General features: G+C 36.8%; 1 protein-coding gene across 2 annotated transcripts in view; it reads right to left on the reverse strand.

Annotated features, from left to right (window-relative positions):
- Window positions 1-213: 213 nt before the first annotated feature.
- The window catches only part of LOC149565277 (uncharacterized), a 240966-nt gene continuing 224558 nt past the window's right edge, over window positions 214-16621 (reverse strand). For both annotated transcript variants that reach the window (XM_089818818.1, XM_089818817.1), the window contains exon 11: window positions 214-529. In XM_089818818.1, coding sequence (XP_089674944.1) covers window positions 298-529 — 232 coding nt within the window. In that variant the 3' untranslated portion in view covers window positions 214-297. The remainder of the gene's footprint in view (window positions 530-16621) is intronic.

Raw genomic sequence — 16621 nt, forward strand, 5'->3', positions numbered from 1 at the left:
GAAGTTTCAAATAAGGATTGTTCTTCAAGTACCAGAGATTGTGGTCCGTTTGGCTTACAAGATTTGAATCCATCAATATTGTTGTTTATATTGTATTCCGCTTGGAGCTGTAAACTATATGGTAAGAATTTATTTGGCTCAAATATAAAAAATAAATGGAAACATTTAGATGCCAAACATAATAGAAGCTAAGCTTCTTCGGAAGAAAGCGTGTATATAATCCATTTTTCCATATTATCATTAATCTAGAAAGAAAATTAACAATAACAGGTAACTTGAATGCCTTAAAAATATGCCTCAAGTCAATTTATCCTTCTCCAGATTATCTGATATCAATGAAAACTTGCGGCAATTGAATTTTGCTAGAATATCTCTAAACACATAGAAGAAACAGATAAACAGAAAAATATATGATGGAGTGAATAAATGAGAAGTAAGAGGTGTGTTACAAGGTGCAACTAAAGGATATTCTTGTGATGCCATTACTTGTACGCTCATGGAACTGAATTTGTTTCTTGAACCCTCCGACCTGCCAATTTTCCCACAAAACCGTCATTACTAAATTGAACAAATCAAATAACAAAAAAAAGTTAAATACTTAAATTGTTCAGTATAACTTCTCTTCAAATATTTATGTAGTACTCTCTACAGTGAGAAAAAGTTGAATGCATATTTTTCTTCATATTAGCAGGATATTTAGGATAACAGTCAATGTTATTGCAAAACTAAAAACAACTTTTATTATAAGTTTGTCTGTTAAGAAAAAGCTTCTGATCTTTAGATGCCACATGTTGGAGAAGGTTGCACTACCACTCTTATGTGGTGGAAAGGTCAGCATCATTGCAAATCAGTTGATTATAACACCCACCCGGTGTTATGATTTGTCTCTTTGATATTGGCGTGGAAGACCGTAGCATTCACCATGGCCTTCTTACTCTTCTCTTCTCCCTTCCATCATTCTGATTCTGAGCTGAAGATGCTCATCTTGTTTTTCTTGCTTATTTTCTTGTTTACACATACTCAAACCATGCATTCACCATGGTCTTCTTACTCTTCTCTTCTCACTTCAATCTTCCTGATTCTGAGCTTAAGATATTAGCCCTTAACTGGTCTTTTTTGCTTATATTCTTGATTACATGTACGCAAACCATCCAATCACCATGGCCTTCTTACTCTTCTCACTTCAATCTTCCTGATTCTGAGCTGAAGTTTTAGCCCTTATCTTGTTTTTTTTGCTTATATCCTCGATCACACATTCTCAAAGCATGCATTTGCCATGGCCTTCTTAGTATTCTCACTTCAATCTTCCTGATTCTGAGCTGAAGATATTAGCCCTTCTCTTTGTTTTCTTGCTTATATTCTTGATCACACATTCACCATATCCTTCTAACTCTTCTCTTATCACTTCAATCTTCCTGATAGTGAACTGAGGATGTTAGCCCTTTTTTTTTCTTCTTGCTTATATTCTTTTCTTTATATATGCTGAATATTGCTTATATTCTTGATCACGCAGACTCAAACCATCTAAATTGCCTTGGTAACCCTCCTTTGGTCTTCTTGATTCTGAATCTAAATACTATGCATGTGATGTTCCCATAAGCACAAAAGATTTCTCGTGACCTTTGATAATGTATAGCCATATTGCTAAAGACAAATAGCTTGATAACACTTAAAAATTACATTGAAAGAATATATAGATCATGTAAAGAATATTCTACGATCTAGAGTTGGCCTAGATTAAGTTATAAAGACATTGCCAGATTAAAGGATGTAATTGTGGCAACTTGGTATCAATGAATTGCAATGTTTTCTACAGGAGCATTGTAAGAACAGTTTATGTCTACATAAATTCTGGAAAACTAGTGTTGATATTATCAGAACCGATTCAGTTTAAAGCTAAGATACCAGTGCTCTCTGGTCTTTATCAGGTGCAGATGCTGGTGCACACGGGTGCTTTCTGGTGCTGCACAGGTACCCCCAGGAAGCTCATCCTGGGGCTGTGGGTGCTCTCGGGATGCACTGAAGAGCACCCACAGTCCAAGGATGTGCTTCCTGGGATCACCCTGAGAGCACCCAGGCGCAACTGGATGGCACCCGCGGAATAGAGCCTTTTTGGATGCCAAAAGTCACTTAAAGTGACTACTTTACACGTGTCTAATTTATTTTTTTGATACTTTTTTTGCTCCTCAACCCTAAAACAGTCAAAGAAGAGGCCATTCATTGTTCATTCTTCTCATTTTCTTTGCAGCTGGGCTCTCTTCTCATTTCATCTCCATTTGGGCATTTTGAAAGCAAGGTCATTATTTTTTGAAAAGATCATTCATAGGGTGTCAAATAGCTTCTACAAGAACTTCTAAGCATCTACGGTATGCATTTGATCTCATTCATGAGATCTTTTAGTGACTGTTTTTGAGATGATGAATTTTTCAAATTTTGGAAGAGTTTTTGCAAGTTGTTTTCCATTTTTTCTGAAGTTACAAAGAAGACAAGTTTAGCAATCTTTTTAAAAAAAATTTATCATATTTTTGCACTTGTATGCTTGACGTTCATAGTTTACTTGTAATTTAATATTTAATATTTTCTTATTAGAATCATTGTTTGTATTGTGCAAGAATGGCCACTACCGGTAAAGTTTAGTAGCAGGGCAAGGGAATGAAATGATAACTTCAAAATTGATATAGCATCTCCATTATGGAGACATACCACATATTATCACAGGTTTTAGGAGGTGGGTTATACATTTGGAAATGTAATGTATGTCATAGTAAACCATTCAACCACTCATATTATCAGGTCAAAGCTCATTTTATGGGCCCTACTCGTAAAGGAATAGCAATGTGCAAAGGAAGCAAAGACCGGAAAAAGGATGAGTGAGGCATTAGTAGGACTTATAAAAGAGCAAGAAGCTGCTGACCATTTAGTTAACAAACCAAAAACAAGTTTTTATCAACCTTCATCTAGAAAGAGCAAAGTGAAATTGACAACTGATCATGTTGTATCCTCCAAACATCTATTCTTGCAAGTACATGTACTAGGAGAGGAAGAGGAAGAAGTTGAAGTTATTACCCACAATAGAGGTTCGTTAGATCAAGAATTTAAAATGGAGGCAAGAGAGCTTGCTGATGAGGGAATTGCATGTTGTCTTTATGCCAATGGTCTTCCTTTCAACTTGGTAAGACGACCATATTGGAAGGAAATGGTTGTAGTCATCCTTAATGCACCGGCTGATTACACTCGTCCTGGGTTTGAAAAGGTGCATACTACTCTTTTGCAAAATGAAAAGATTCTATAGACAAAACTCTTCAACCAATTAGAGCTTCTTGGAAAACCTCTAGTATAACTATTGTATTTGATGGATGGAAAGATACAAGAAACCATCTATTGATTAATGTGATTGCAATGTCCCCCAAAGAGGCAATATTTTTTAAGGCAATTAATTGTGAAGGTGAAGCTAAGGATTCACAATTGATTTCTAGAATTCTCATTGAGCCAATAGAGATGGTCAGTAGTAAGAATGTGGTCCAGGTGGTCACCGATAATGCCAAAATATTGAAGGGGTGTAGGTGCTTTGGTTGAGACTCGGTACAACCACAGTTTTTAGACACCATGCACTATACACTCTCAACTTGGTCATGCAACAAAGCGGCACCCAAATAGATTGGGTGAAGCAAATATACCAAGAGGGAGAGGAGATACAAATGTCTGTGACAAATAACCACATGTCACAATCCATACTCAGATCATTCTACAAGTTGGAGTTATTGAAGGTAAACTCAAAATTGTAATTAGTGAGTTTCATTTATTATTTTAATATAAATAAGTTTTATATTCATGTTCAGTGATCAAATTGTATATAACTTTGCTTAATATTTATTGTCATATTGTTAACTTGCTTAGGTTGTCGAGACCCGATTTGCATCTCATATTGTTATTATGAGACGACTCCTCAAGGTGCAAAAGGCATTGAGCCAGATGGTAATTTCTAGCCAATGGGGTACATGGAAGGCTTCAAATTCAAAGAGAACCAAAAAGGTCAAGGCTTTGGTCTTGGATGACAGTTGGTGGGCTTATGTGCAATTTGTATTGGATTTCACCGAACTTATCATGACTATTCTACGCTTTGCTGATACAAATTTACCTTGCTTGGGGGATGTGTATAACGACATGTACACCATGGTAGAAAAGGTAAAAGATTTCAATACAAGCACATGAGAATGACCCCACAAAATGTGAAGCATTCTACAATAGGGTCAAAAAAATCATTCATCATCGTTGGGAGAAGATGACAACCCCATCGCACCTCCTTGCATATGCCTTTTCTCCAAGGTACTATAGCCAAGATATACTTTCTATGTCAGATAGAGTTGCACCATATGCAGATGAAGAAGTTGCTACTGGGTTCTACAATGCATTTGCAAGACTCTTCCAGATGATGAAATGCACAAAAAGGTGAGGCTAGAATTCGGCTTATTTGCTTCAAGATCAAAACTTACTCCATATGCAATAAAGGACCAAAATGACATGGTAGCTATACATTGTGGTACATGTATAGTCAACCACTGAAGCATCTACAACCTCTTTCAATCAAGATCCTCTCACAAGTAAGTTTATTTTTATTTTTGTTTAACAATTGTATTTTACAATTTAGTGTTTACAATTCTTTCATTTTCTTTTCATTTGTATGTTTAATTTTATGAACACTATCTAGGTTGCAAGTTCTTTTGCTGCTGAATGGAATAGTTGTATTGACTCCCATATCCATTCAATGGATTGCAGCGCTCAAAGAAAGTTGAGGACTTGGTTTATAGACATACCAACTTGCGTCTTTTGTCATATAAGGAGAATGGATACAAGGAAGGGTCAACCAAGCTTTGAGATGTAGCCCTTGAATGTGCAAGCTTGGATGCAAAGTTTGTAATGTCCCCGCTTTGGCGGTAATTTGATTTAATTAATTTAATTAATTAAGTTGTCCAAAATAATGAATATTTTATAAAGATGACTAATTAATTATTTTAATTAAATAAATAAGTGGTATTAAGTTAATTATCTATTAAGTTATCAAATAAATAAATATTAAAAAAGTAACTTTATATTTAATTAATTTAATAAAGTGACTTGAAAAATATCTTATAAAGTCACTTAATAAATAAAATAAAATAAATGTTCTAGAAGTTTCTGGAGAAAGTGGAGAAAAAGAATAAATAGGCATCTTGGGCTTCATTCTCATCATCCAATTTTTATCATTTCTCTTGACATCAGATTGTGAATACAATCACATGGTCTATTGTGAAGCCAAGGGTTTCAGATAGTCTATTGGTCTTTGGGAACAATACCTCCTAGTAGATCGCATAACTGAGGAACTGAAAGATCTTCTGAAGGGTTGCACTTTGCAAGTGGTAATCAACCATTTCAAGTTGGGCTTAATTTGTATACTCAGATTACCTGAGGGTTTGAGTTTTTGAAAAAGTAGATCCCAAAAGCAGTCTGAAAAAGAAGATCCGAAAAAGTAGATTCAAAAAAGCAGTCCGAAAAAGAAGATCCGAAAAAGCAGTTTGAAAAAGCAAAGCGAAAAAACAGATCCAAAAAAAGCAGGCGAAAAAGCAGATCGAAAAAAGCAAAGCAGAAAGGTAGCATTGAAAAAAAATTATTACAGCCATCTACAATCAGGTTCCTTTGGATATTTCATGCATTGTTTTTATCATTTAAATGCATATTAGAAGGTAAGGCTATAGGTGAAAGTCATAACAGATTTAAGCATTATTCTTGCAAATGTAAGCCAAGAGTCTTGGCCATTTCATATTAGCATTGTAGTTAACATTTTGTGTGCAATAAAGGAGACATAATTTGCTGCTCTGATATAGTGTAATTGAATATGTATTTATCATTCATGATTAGCTTATTAGTTTACATGCCAATTGTTTGACAAAATGTCAATTGGCTGTAAGTTTTTTTTTTTGGCATAAATAATGTTATAATTATGCATACCAAGTGTTTGTATTAATGCCACTTGGCTATAAGTGCATTAACGCCATCATAGGTTGCATACCAAGTGTTTGTCAAAATTACTAGTTGCTGTAGCTGCATATTGCAAGTAGTTTCAGTCACATATATGCATTGAATATTGTCAAAATAAGTTGCAGATTCATGTTAGGACATTGTTTAGTCAATTTAGAGTCTTCTTGCAAGCACTCTTATTGATGCTAAGTGAAAGAAAGAGCCATAAAAGCAAACTGAAATTTTATATCAGTCATATGACCCTTGTATACAAAGTGTTTTCTTGAACTTTTATCAGCATTTTGGGATCAGATTTGAGCAAGGTCATTACAGTGGTATCAGAGCGATTTCCTGCCAACCTGATTGAGTTATTTCAGATTCAATTCAATTATCAGTATGTCTTTAACAAGAGACAAGGATTTGGAAGAAAGAATGCACAATGTAAAGAAGAAATTAGATTGTCCATTTCAGCGAACAGAGGACCTTCTAAGAACTTTGGTGGAGTTGGAAACTTATTTAGGCAAGTTTGATCAGTCAAGACCCGATGCTATGCAAACAGCTTTATCTCCAGCATTTGGTTCGTTGGTTAAGCCTCGATTATTGAGACATCATGATGAGGTAATAAGACTTACAACTCTCTCTTGCATTAGTGAAATCATAAGGATAATAGCTAGCCTTAATTCTTATGATGATCAGATTATGAGAGAGGTACTTCATGCCATGGTAAAAAGCTTCAAGAAGTTGGACAACATCTGGGACCCTTATTTCACAAAGAGGGCAAGATTACTTTAAGTATTTGCAAGGTGTAGATTTGAAAATATTATGTTGGCAATGGGTTGTCTTGGTGACATTTGCAAGATGTTTAATACATTTTGGAATATTATGGACGAGTTTCATCCCAACAGGGTATTGGCATCGATGCACTCCATCATGTTCACAATCTTGTTTGAGGAGGATGAAATTTCTAAACTTTTGGCAGAAGACTTATGGTATGTTTGGACAAAAGAGAGGAATTTGTCACCTATGGCATGTACGTGGTTAAAGAGCTTGATTGATAGGCCTAAGGATCGTACCTTCCCTATGACAGGCAGAAACTTGTATGAGGAGTTTAACAGACATGCGGATTCGATACAAGGAGACATTAGCACATCTTCAGGTAATGGTTTATCTGCATCATCTTCACAGGCAGAAGGGGTTACAGATGTTGTGCAGGTTGAGCTAGTGGCATCAGAAGGTGATATCACAGGCACACCGGATTGCATGATTGACACAGATAGTGATTCCAATATAGTTGGGCTGGATGAAGTTACAACAGTTGAGGATACTGTCATGTTTGAGGATAGTACAATTGATTAGAAACTGAGCATTTAGGACTTTGTAAAAAATGAGTATCAGGCACAGTTGGATGCTTCTTCACATGAGATAGAGGTTAGTAGCTCTTCACTTGGTCTGGCAAGCCAGCTGAAGACAAGGGACAAGGATATTGTCGCGGCTTTATCTCATCATGACAAGATGCATGGATTAATCGAGAATCACATTTGGATGATTCAACTACAGGAGAGACAGAAAGGAGTCACAACAGGTTCTTCTTGTGACGACTTACAACAAACCAAGGAAGGCATGGAAGCAATGAAGGTAAGTTACATACACCTACTTTCCGATCGCGATCATCTCCTTAATCTTGTGGGGATCTATTCAGATGCATTAAAGAAGAAGGAAGAGGAGGTCGACCAATTTTCTCATGAGCTGGAGGATACTCGAAATTCCTTGATGTATACTCAGTTGGCTCTCCAGGATTCTGAGAGACATGTGGACGAGCTTCGTCTCGAGGTGAGTTCAGTTCAAGACTTAGAGCATATGGCAGGGACTCAGTTTTCTTTTACAGTCGAGTCACATGTTGATGATGATGTGAGTATGTCTAGCATTCACACGCCGAATTCAGAGATTGTAGTGGGTACAGTAAACAGTGCGTGAAGTTAGTTGGTATTGTTCATTACTCAGGTGAGGAGTTTACTTGAGTTGCCAGTTGATTTCCGTTCATGGATTAGATGTTGGAATCCTTATCTCAGTACTTGGGATTGTTTTGACCGAAGATATCTATCATTCTTTGGTAGTAGTATCTATTGCACTATCATGGACTTGATTAGTAGTTTACCAAGTGTAGTTCTCATCCATGCCAGTAGCTTGTCTGACGCTAGAATTAGTTTTTATACACCTATGCTGGGCATTGTTCATGTATGCAGTCGACCATTCTTGTTGGAATGGGTTGATGATCCCTCAGATATGACAAAGTTTACAGAAGAGTCCCAGGATTTGATTATTACAGATGACATCGAGGAGGATGTTGTTAACAGTGTTGAGGACTTAGCCTCTTTAGCGGGTTCCTTTGATACAGAGGTTTATGTTGATGCTTCAATCACTCCATTTGATGATACAAGTTCAATAGTTGGTCTGCAGAATTTGGATGACAATATTACAGATGATAGCTATTCTGAGGTTACTCCTTTGGACAATGTATCAAGGGTAGAGTATAGGAGTTCGACCAGCCAGCACAATCATGTGTCTAGTCAGCTGAGAGTTAGTGAGTGAGACATTGCTATCGCTTGCAAGCATTTCGATGCTGCTCGTCAGTTGTTAGCAATTTACGGATGGAGTTCTCTTACTAGTGATGAGCAGGGAGGCAGTTATCTTTCCTTGACAGAGATCCACTCTTTATGGGAGGCTATCCAGATTCTAAGACAAAATTATATGCAGTTGGTAGCCGACAGAGATTATCTTATGGAGTGGGGCAGTACAACATATGATGCATTATTGGTCAAGGAAGATGAGCTAAGTGAGCTTACTCAATAGCTCGAGGTGACTTCTGAGTTCCTTGAGAGTACACAGTTGGCTTTCAAGGAGTCACAATTTCATTTGGCTGAGGTGACCATGGAGTTAGAGCGACTTCAGTCTTTACCAAATTCTGTACAGTCATAGACCGCAGTGTCTGGTGATCCGAGGATGTCCATGGTCAAGGTTGATAGAGGCAGTAGAGATGAGGATATATCTGTCATCGATACTAGTATTGGCATGTTTGGTTCATTTCCACTAGAGGCAGGTTCAGTTGAGTTGGGCACTACAGCTGAGCATGGAGGTATGTTTGACTTGGTGGTGGTCTCCACTACGAATGGCAAGGAGACTAGTGATGTTGTATCAGAGATCATGTGTGATGTTGGTGAGCCGACAGTTGGCATGGTTCTTGCTAGTGACACTACACCCTTGGCAATATCTTCGGAAGTAGTACTTAGTTCCGGCTTGGTTAGTGATCAGTTGTAGTGGGTTGCATCACTTGTGTATAGAGAGTTGTCGACTGAGGTTGGTTCTTTTAATCAGCATTATACTGCAGGGTATGTTAATCAGTTTGCATTGGACCCAGGTGTTGAGGACTTGATGGCCGTTAGATTTGGTTTGGGTTCTAGTTCTTGCTATCTATCATGTGATGACTATTCGCCATCAACGATGCATGGGAGTTATGGTTATGAGACAGTGGCCGGTAATCTATAAAGTTGTGTTGACTGCAGGAGTTGTACAGTATGTGGATTCTCCATACTGGGTACAATTTCATTAGAGAATATTCACCATTGTTGCAGAGTTGGGTTGTACATTCCGCTTAGGCCAGTGGAATGCGTTGGTGGTATTGAGTTGGTACGACAAAATGACAGATGGATTGAGCAAATGTTGCAGGAGTTGTTTGGCGATGACAGGGACATTATGCAGTTCTTCTTGTGGGATCCAGGTGGTGAATTGCTTGAGGTCAAGCAATTTCAAGAGGGGCAAACTGTAATGACCCCGTTTTGGCAGTAATTTGATTTAATTAATTTAATTAATTAAGTTGTCCAAAATAATGAATATTTTATGGGGATGACTAATTAATTATTTTAATTAAATAAATAAGTGGTATTAAGTTAATTATCTATAAAGTTATCAAATAAATAAATATTAAAAAGGTAACTTTATATTTAATTAATTTAATAAAATGACTTGAAAAATATCTTATAAAGTCACTTAATAAATAAAATAAAAATAATGTTCTAGAAGTTTCTAGAGAAAGTGGAGAAAAAGAATAAATAGGCATCCTGAGCTTCATTCTCATCATCCAATTTTTATCATTTCTCTTGACATCAGATTGTGAATACAATCACATGGTCTATTGTAAAGCCAAGGGTTTCAGATAGTTTATTGGTCTTTGGGAACGATACCTCCTAGTAGATCGCATAACTGAGGAAGTGAAAGATCTTCTGAAGGGTTGCACTTTGCAAGTGGTATTCAGCCATTTCAAGTTAGGCTTAATTTGTATACTCAGATTACCTGAGGGTTTGAGTTTTTGAAAAAGTAGATCCAAAAAGCAGTCTGAAAAAGCAACTCCGAAAAAGCAGTGTGAAAAAGCTGATCCGAAAAAACACTCCGAAAAAGCAGATCCAAAAAAGCAGTTCGAAAAAGCAAAGCGAAAAAACAGATCCAAAAAAAAGCAGGTGAAAAGCAGATCGAAAAAAGCAAAGCAGAAAGGTAGCATTGAAAAAAAATTATTACAGCCATCTACAATCATATTCCTTTGGATATTTCATGCATTATTCTTATCATTTAGAGGCATATTAGAAGGTAAGGCTATAGGTGAAAGTTGTAATAGATTTAAGCATTATTCTTGTGGATGTAAGCCAAGAGTCTTGGCCATTTCATATTAGCATTGTAGTTAACATTTTGTGTGCAATAAAGGAGACATAATTTGCTGGTCTGATATAATGTAATTGAATATGTATTTATCATTCATGATTAGCTTATTAGTTTGCATGCCAATTGTTTGACAAAATGTCAATTGGCTATAGATTCTTTTTTTTGGCCTAAATAATGTTATAATTATGCATACCAAGTGTTTGTATTAATGTCACTTGGCTATAAGTGCATTAACGCCATCATAGGTTGCATTCCAAGTGTTTGTCAAAATTACTAGTTGCTGTAGCTGCATATTACAAGTAGTTTCAGTCACATATATGCATTGAATATTGTCAAAATAAGTTGCAGATTCATGTTAGGTCATTGTTTCGTCAATTTAGAGTCTTCTTGCAAGCATTCTTATTGATGCTAAGTGAAGGAAAGAGCCATAAAAGCAAACTGAAATTTTATATCAGTCATATGACCCTTGTATACAAAGTGTTTTCTTGAACTTTTATCAGCATTTTGAGATCAGATTTGAGCAGGGTCATTACAAAGTTACAGGATCTTACTATAATGACAGATGATGTTGATAGCATCATGGCACGTGTATCTAGCACAAGTAGACCATATTTGGTTCAAATGAACTTGCAACTCTTGCAGCTGAAGGAGAGGATGAGAATGTGGAATTTTTTGAGAATCTTTATGATTTTGAATGACTGAATTTGATTAGTGAATCTTGACTCTTGACTCTTGATTGATCAACATTGAATCATCAACTAACTTTTGATTTTGTAATTCAAATTGCATTGGAATCTTGAACTTGAGCAATTTACTAATTAGTTATTTCAATTTGAATATTTGTCAATTTTTGTTTGTGAAGTTTGAAGTTGAACTATCAATGGTGAAGTATCATGCTATGGAATAGTTTAATTGTTGTATATTTCTTGCATTTCTTTGCATATGTGTGTGTGTGTGTGTGTAAACTTCCAAACGCACCCAAAAGTGTGTGTGTGTGTGTGTGTGTGTGTGTGTGTGTGTGTAAACTTCCAAACGCACCCAAAATCCAAAAATAGAAAATAGCACATGAGAATCCTGCACCCGCATCAGCATCAGCATCAGAACCAGATTTACTAACTTAGATTTAATGTAACACATCACTTTATGTAGACATTCTCAAGTCATTTTTGCTATCAAGAAGATTGCGGAAATGAGTCGTCATTGAGCAATCACGGTACAACATAACCAAAGTTGCAATCTATAATTGTGATGATATTCAATATTATGAATATGCAATGATTAAATCTTAGTTGAAGATGCTATACACGTATATAATACATGGAGTGACCAAACATCTCACAACCAATGACCATTATCAACATGCTTTCAGCACCCAAGTTTTAGACTTTGGAAACTAGGCCCCATGAAGAAAATTCCCTGAACATTCTCATGACTTATAAAGATTTTTGCTAACAGTGTCTTTGTGAAGTTATGCTTGGGATATTATCAACTAGAGGTGTTGAACTTGAACCTCAAACCAACAGCTCAAAGCTCAAAGTTCAAAGTGCAGACTTGGTTTCAGAAGTTCAAGGTTTGAAGTTTACATTCCAGTGATCAAATATGCAGGTCCAGTTTCAGTAGTGAAATTCAGTGATTCAGAGTTCAATAAACTGGCCATCATTTCAAGGACCACCATTCAAGTTCAAAGTTCAATTCGAAGTTTGAGTTCAGTGGTTTGAGCTCACAGGTTCGAAGTACAGGTCTAGAATCAGCATTCAATAGTTTAGAGTTCAAAGCTCTAGTCAAGTTCAGAATTTCAAAATTTAGATTCAAAGTGATTAAGGAACTAAACATAGATAGTAGACCATAGATGGTGGATAGTTTAAAATGACTTATAAACTTGGTGGGTCTCCAAATTTGATTTTCATCCATTCATCTTGCTATGGGAAATGACAAACCCAAACCACGAGCTGAGTCATGATCATGGGAAGATTCATTCTATTTTGAAAGTAGTCAAATCAGCTCACAAGAATTATAGAACAAATCTAGTAGATTACACAGCAAAATAGTGGGATAATTTAGAGGAAAATATTTGGCACGTTACTGATCTTGTTATTGGCCAAGGTGTCTTTGCTGTTACAACCCAAAGCATTCTAGTGGAGAATGTTGTCTTGTAGAATGAAAATGCACTCCAAATTGACAGCAATGGACAACACTCTGGAGACATTAATAGAGTTACGAGAAGAGTGCAGGCATGCATATAAACTGTTTGACATAATTTTGACCCAAGCATAGCAACAGCTGGAGCATTCTTAAGGGTAGACATGGCACATATAACTGTAATGAAAATGGTAACTGCTTCTGTTTTAAAGAGGCCCACAAGAAGGGTTACAGAGGATGTGATAGTGGCTGGAAAACTTATTTTGCCAATTCTGATTTTATAAGTCATATAGACTCGCATTCAATAGCGAATATCTTTTGACTCGGTCATTATTTTTCCAATCACTCTGGTCAGAATGCAGAAAACTAGGTTTGCGAAAACATATCAAAAAATGAACTCAATCCAACGGTGGAATAAATAGATATGCTTCCCGAAACGAGACCCAAATTTACTGCAAGAAGTATTTCTCAATCCGCCTAGCAAAAGGAATATTTTATTTTGATTTAACATATTTAAATGTCACTTGTTCAAACACAATTTAAATATGTTATATCCTTATAAACTTTAAATTAATAAGTATATCATATTCTAAGAGCATAAAAGGTGAAGAGAGAATATAATTCCAAGATTCAGTTATTTAGGGAAAAACTGAATAGTCACAGGGATGATTATCTGTTTGGATATTTCAAGAAGTAGGGGTTCTATTTACCAGCAGTCTTGAGGCTACAGGAAAGGGGAATATTTGCTGAATGTAATTGTAGCAGAGAGGAAAATAAAGGAAAATTATTTTCATTTTCTGCAATTTGATTGTGATGGCAGGTACAAAACAATCTAGGTTATTTTGTTATGTTTTTGGAATAAACAGGAATATATTTATGTCAGATCTTGAGGTCTGAATACTTATTTTCCTGGTTGAAATTGATCATGTGGACTTTTCTTTCCTTTGTTGAATACAGCTCTGTATTATCATGTCAAGTACATATGTGTTTGTGAATCAAATGATTCACAAACTCATAATTTACAAAAAAAGACTTTTAGTTCCTTTCATCTCCTCTGTAATGTGGAAGACTCAATAAATGGTCTTGGGGTCGTCTGTTGATCTTTCCCTCTTTATTTAGTTTATAAATCTGATAACTGCATTCTTTCCATGATTATGGGTGGGTGTTAGTACGCCTTAGTGTCTTCTGGTTAAAGGCATATTCAATCATTTGAATTTGTTGAATATCTTCTAAGAGGGAGCCGTAGCTCTCAATTTAGAGGAGGATTATCAATGCAATGATAACTTATCCAACTGTTACTGCATTTTGTCCTGGTAGGAGGGAAAAGCCATAGGTGAATGGCGACAGACAAACAGAAACTCCCTAGATATATGGGGGAAGGATTGGAGGATCCCGCACACCATTGTAAAAATGCATAACCATATGGCAAGCCAATGGAGAGAATGATGCTTAGGAATGGGTTTTGTGTTGTGGTACATGTCAAAGGGCTGGCAAACCCCTAAAAAGAGATTTCATGCCATTGTTTCTATCATAGCCACAAGAGTTATTTGAACGTTGGGGACTAGATTTTGTACGGCCCTAGCCCATAAGCAATAATCACATCTGCAAATACATAGTGGTGGTAGTAAAATATCTTACCAAGTTGGTAGAGGCACAAGCACTCCCAGATAATAAAACTATTAGTATGACAACATTCCTATATGACCAGATAGTAACAAGATTTGGTATACCACTATAGTTGACAAGTGACAAAGGGGTGCACTTTGTAAAATAAGCAATTAGAACTATGACTAGTGAGTATAAAATTTTCCTTTTTTTTTCCCAGTCCGCACTATCCAAGGGAAAATGGGCAAGCAGAATCTACAAATAAAATATTGGTCAAAGTATTGTACAAAACTTCTGGAGTTGAACAAGGAGATTGGGAAGAAAGGCCGCCAGTAGTTCTCAAGGCATATAGGACTACTTACAAGGCCACTACCGAGCATACACCATTCCATCTAATGTACGGGAAGGAGGCAGTAATGTCGATGGAATATGCAATACCCAACCTAGGAATAGTAGTTCAGCATACGCTAGGAGATGAAGAAATTTTAAGGGAAAGACTTAACACCCTAGTAAAATTGGATAAAAGGACACTAGCTCAATGTGCTACTGAAGTAGCACAGAGGAGGTGGAAATTTTGGCATGACAAGCACTTAAATAGGATGAATTTTAGACCAAGCCGATTGGTACTCAAATATAATAGGAAGAATGAAATAAAGCCCATAAAATTTAAAATTAGATGGCTAGGACCATACAGAATATTGGAGGTAAAAGAAAATGGAGCTATAAAATTATCAACCCTCGATAATAATCCATTAAAAGACCTGGTCAATGGATCCAAATTAAAACCATATAAGGAAAGGAAGGATTCCCAGTCTATCTCCTCCATAGATATAAGGAATATAAAAATTATAGGAAAACTAAAGGTAAATGGGATTGGAGATGGGGCAGAAAGAAAGGAAAGCCTCAAAATTGCGAAGAAGGAAAAGGTCAAGGGAGATTTACAAACAAAACCTAACGCGACTCCCTTATATAAAGAAAAAGGACACCATGAAGTTGGTCAGATAGGGAGCAGCTGTGTTGGTGATGATTTGGGTGTTACAGCAGAGTCATTAGATGTGTGTTCATGCTCTAGGGTTATTGGTTCATAGCCTGGCATAGAGTCATGTGTGCAGAGTCAAGTGACGACAATTGAGGCTCTGTCAAGTAGTGGGGATGCAAATAGTATGGACACCTCTAATGATTTGTTGGACGATGCTATGAGTTGCACCGGTTATGATACCCCTTGTCTTGGGTGATGACTACGAGAAGGTTTTGGATGAGTCCTAGGATCGACGTTTAAAGGATCTTACTATTGAGCTGAAAGCTGAGACATGTAGATAGATTGATATTCCTAGGGCTTCCATTTCTTCGAATGAGGAGTTGATTGAGGTACATAGTAGTTGTATCTCGAATGTAGAGTTGTGTGAGGACGATAGGACACATATGAGAAATCTTGTGGTGGGCAGTTCTGATTCATTTTTCTATCACAGTGCAGTTGATGAGACAGGGAGCTTGCATAAGAGTTAGGGGTTATAGAGGCATCATGTGACTTGTTAGCTGAAGGTGAGTGATAGTGACATTTCTTTAGTTCTTGAGAATTATGATGCTATCCGTCAAATGCTAGCTACATCTAGTTGGGGTGCTCCTATATCAGATGAGAGCAGTAATAGTAGTCTTTCCTTAGAAAAGATTCATGCGCTTCGAGAGGCTTTCAGGATCTTGAAGCACAGTTACTCTCAATTAGTTGCTGACAGGGATTACCTTCTGGAGTGGGGTAGCATATGTTATGAGACGTTGTTAGGGAAAGAGGAGGTGGCTGAGCTCACCCAAGAGCTTGAGGTGACTATGGACTCTCTTCAGAATACTCAAATGGCTCTTCAGGAGTCATAGTCATAGTTGGACGAGGTTACCGTGGAGTTAGAGTGGGTACAATTGACACCAGCCCCAAAGTTACATATTGTGATTGGTGGTGAGTATGCTTCAACGTTTAGGGATGGGGGACGTGATGATGTGGTCGACACATCTGTCCAGGATATGATTGCAATAAGCACGAATGAGGTAAGAGTATCAATAGAGTCGAACTCTCATGATGATTTTTTCTTCTGTTGGAAACAAATCTATTTCATCTCATACAGGTGATAGCATTGGACAATTAGCGATGCCACATTTTCAGAGGGACTCTGATGTCCCCATT

The sequence above is a fragment of the Cupressus sempervirens genome, chromosome 3 (assembly GCF_028749045.1).
Source record: "Cupressus sempervirens isolate cs-2001-9-10 chromosome 3, ASM2874904v1, whole genome shotgun sequence".
NCBI lineage: Eukaryota > Viridiplantae > Streptophyta > Pinopsida > Cupressales > Cupressaceae > Cupressus > Cupressus sempervirens.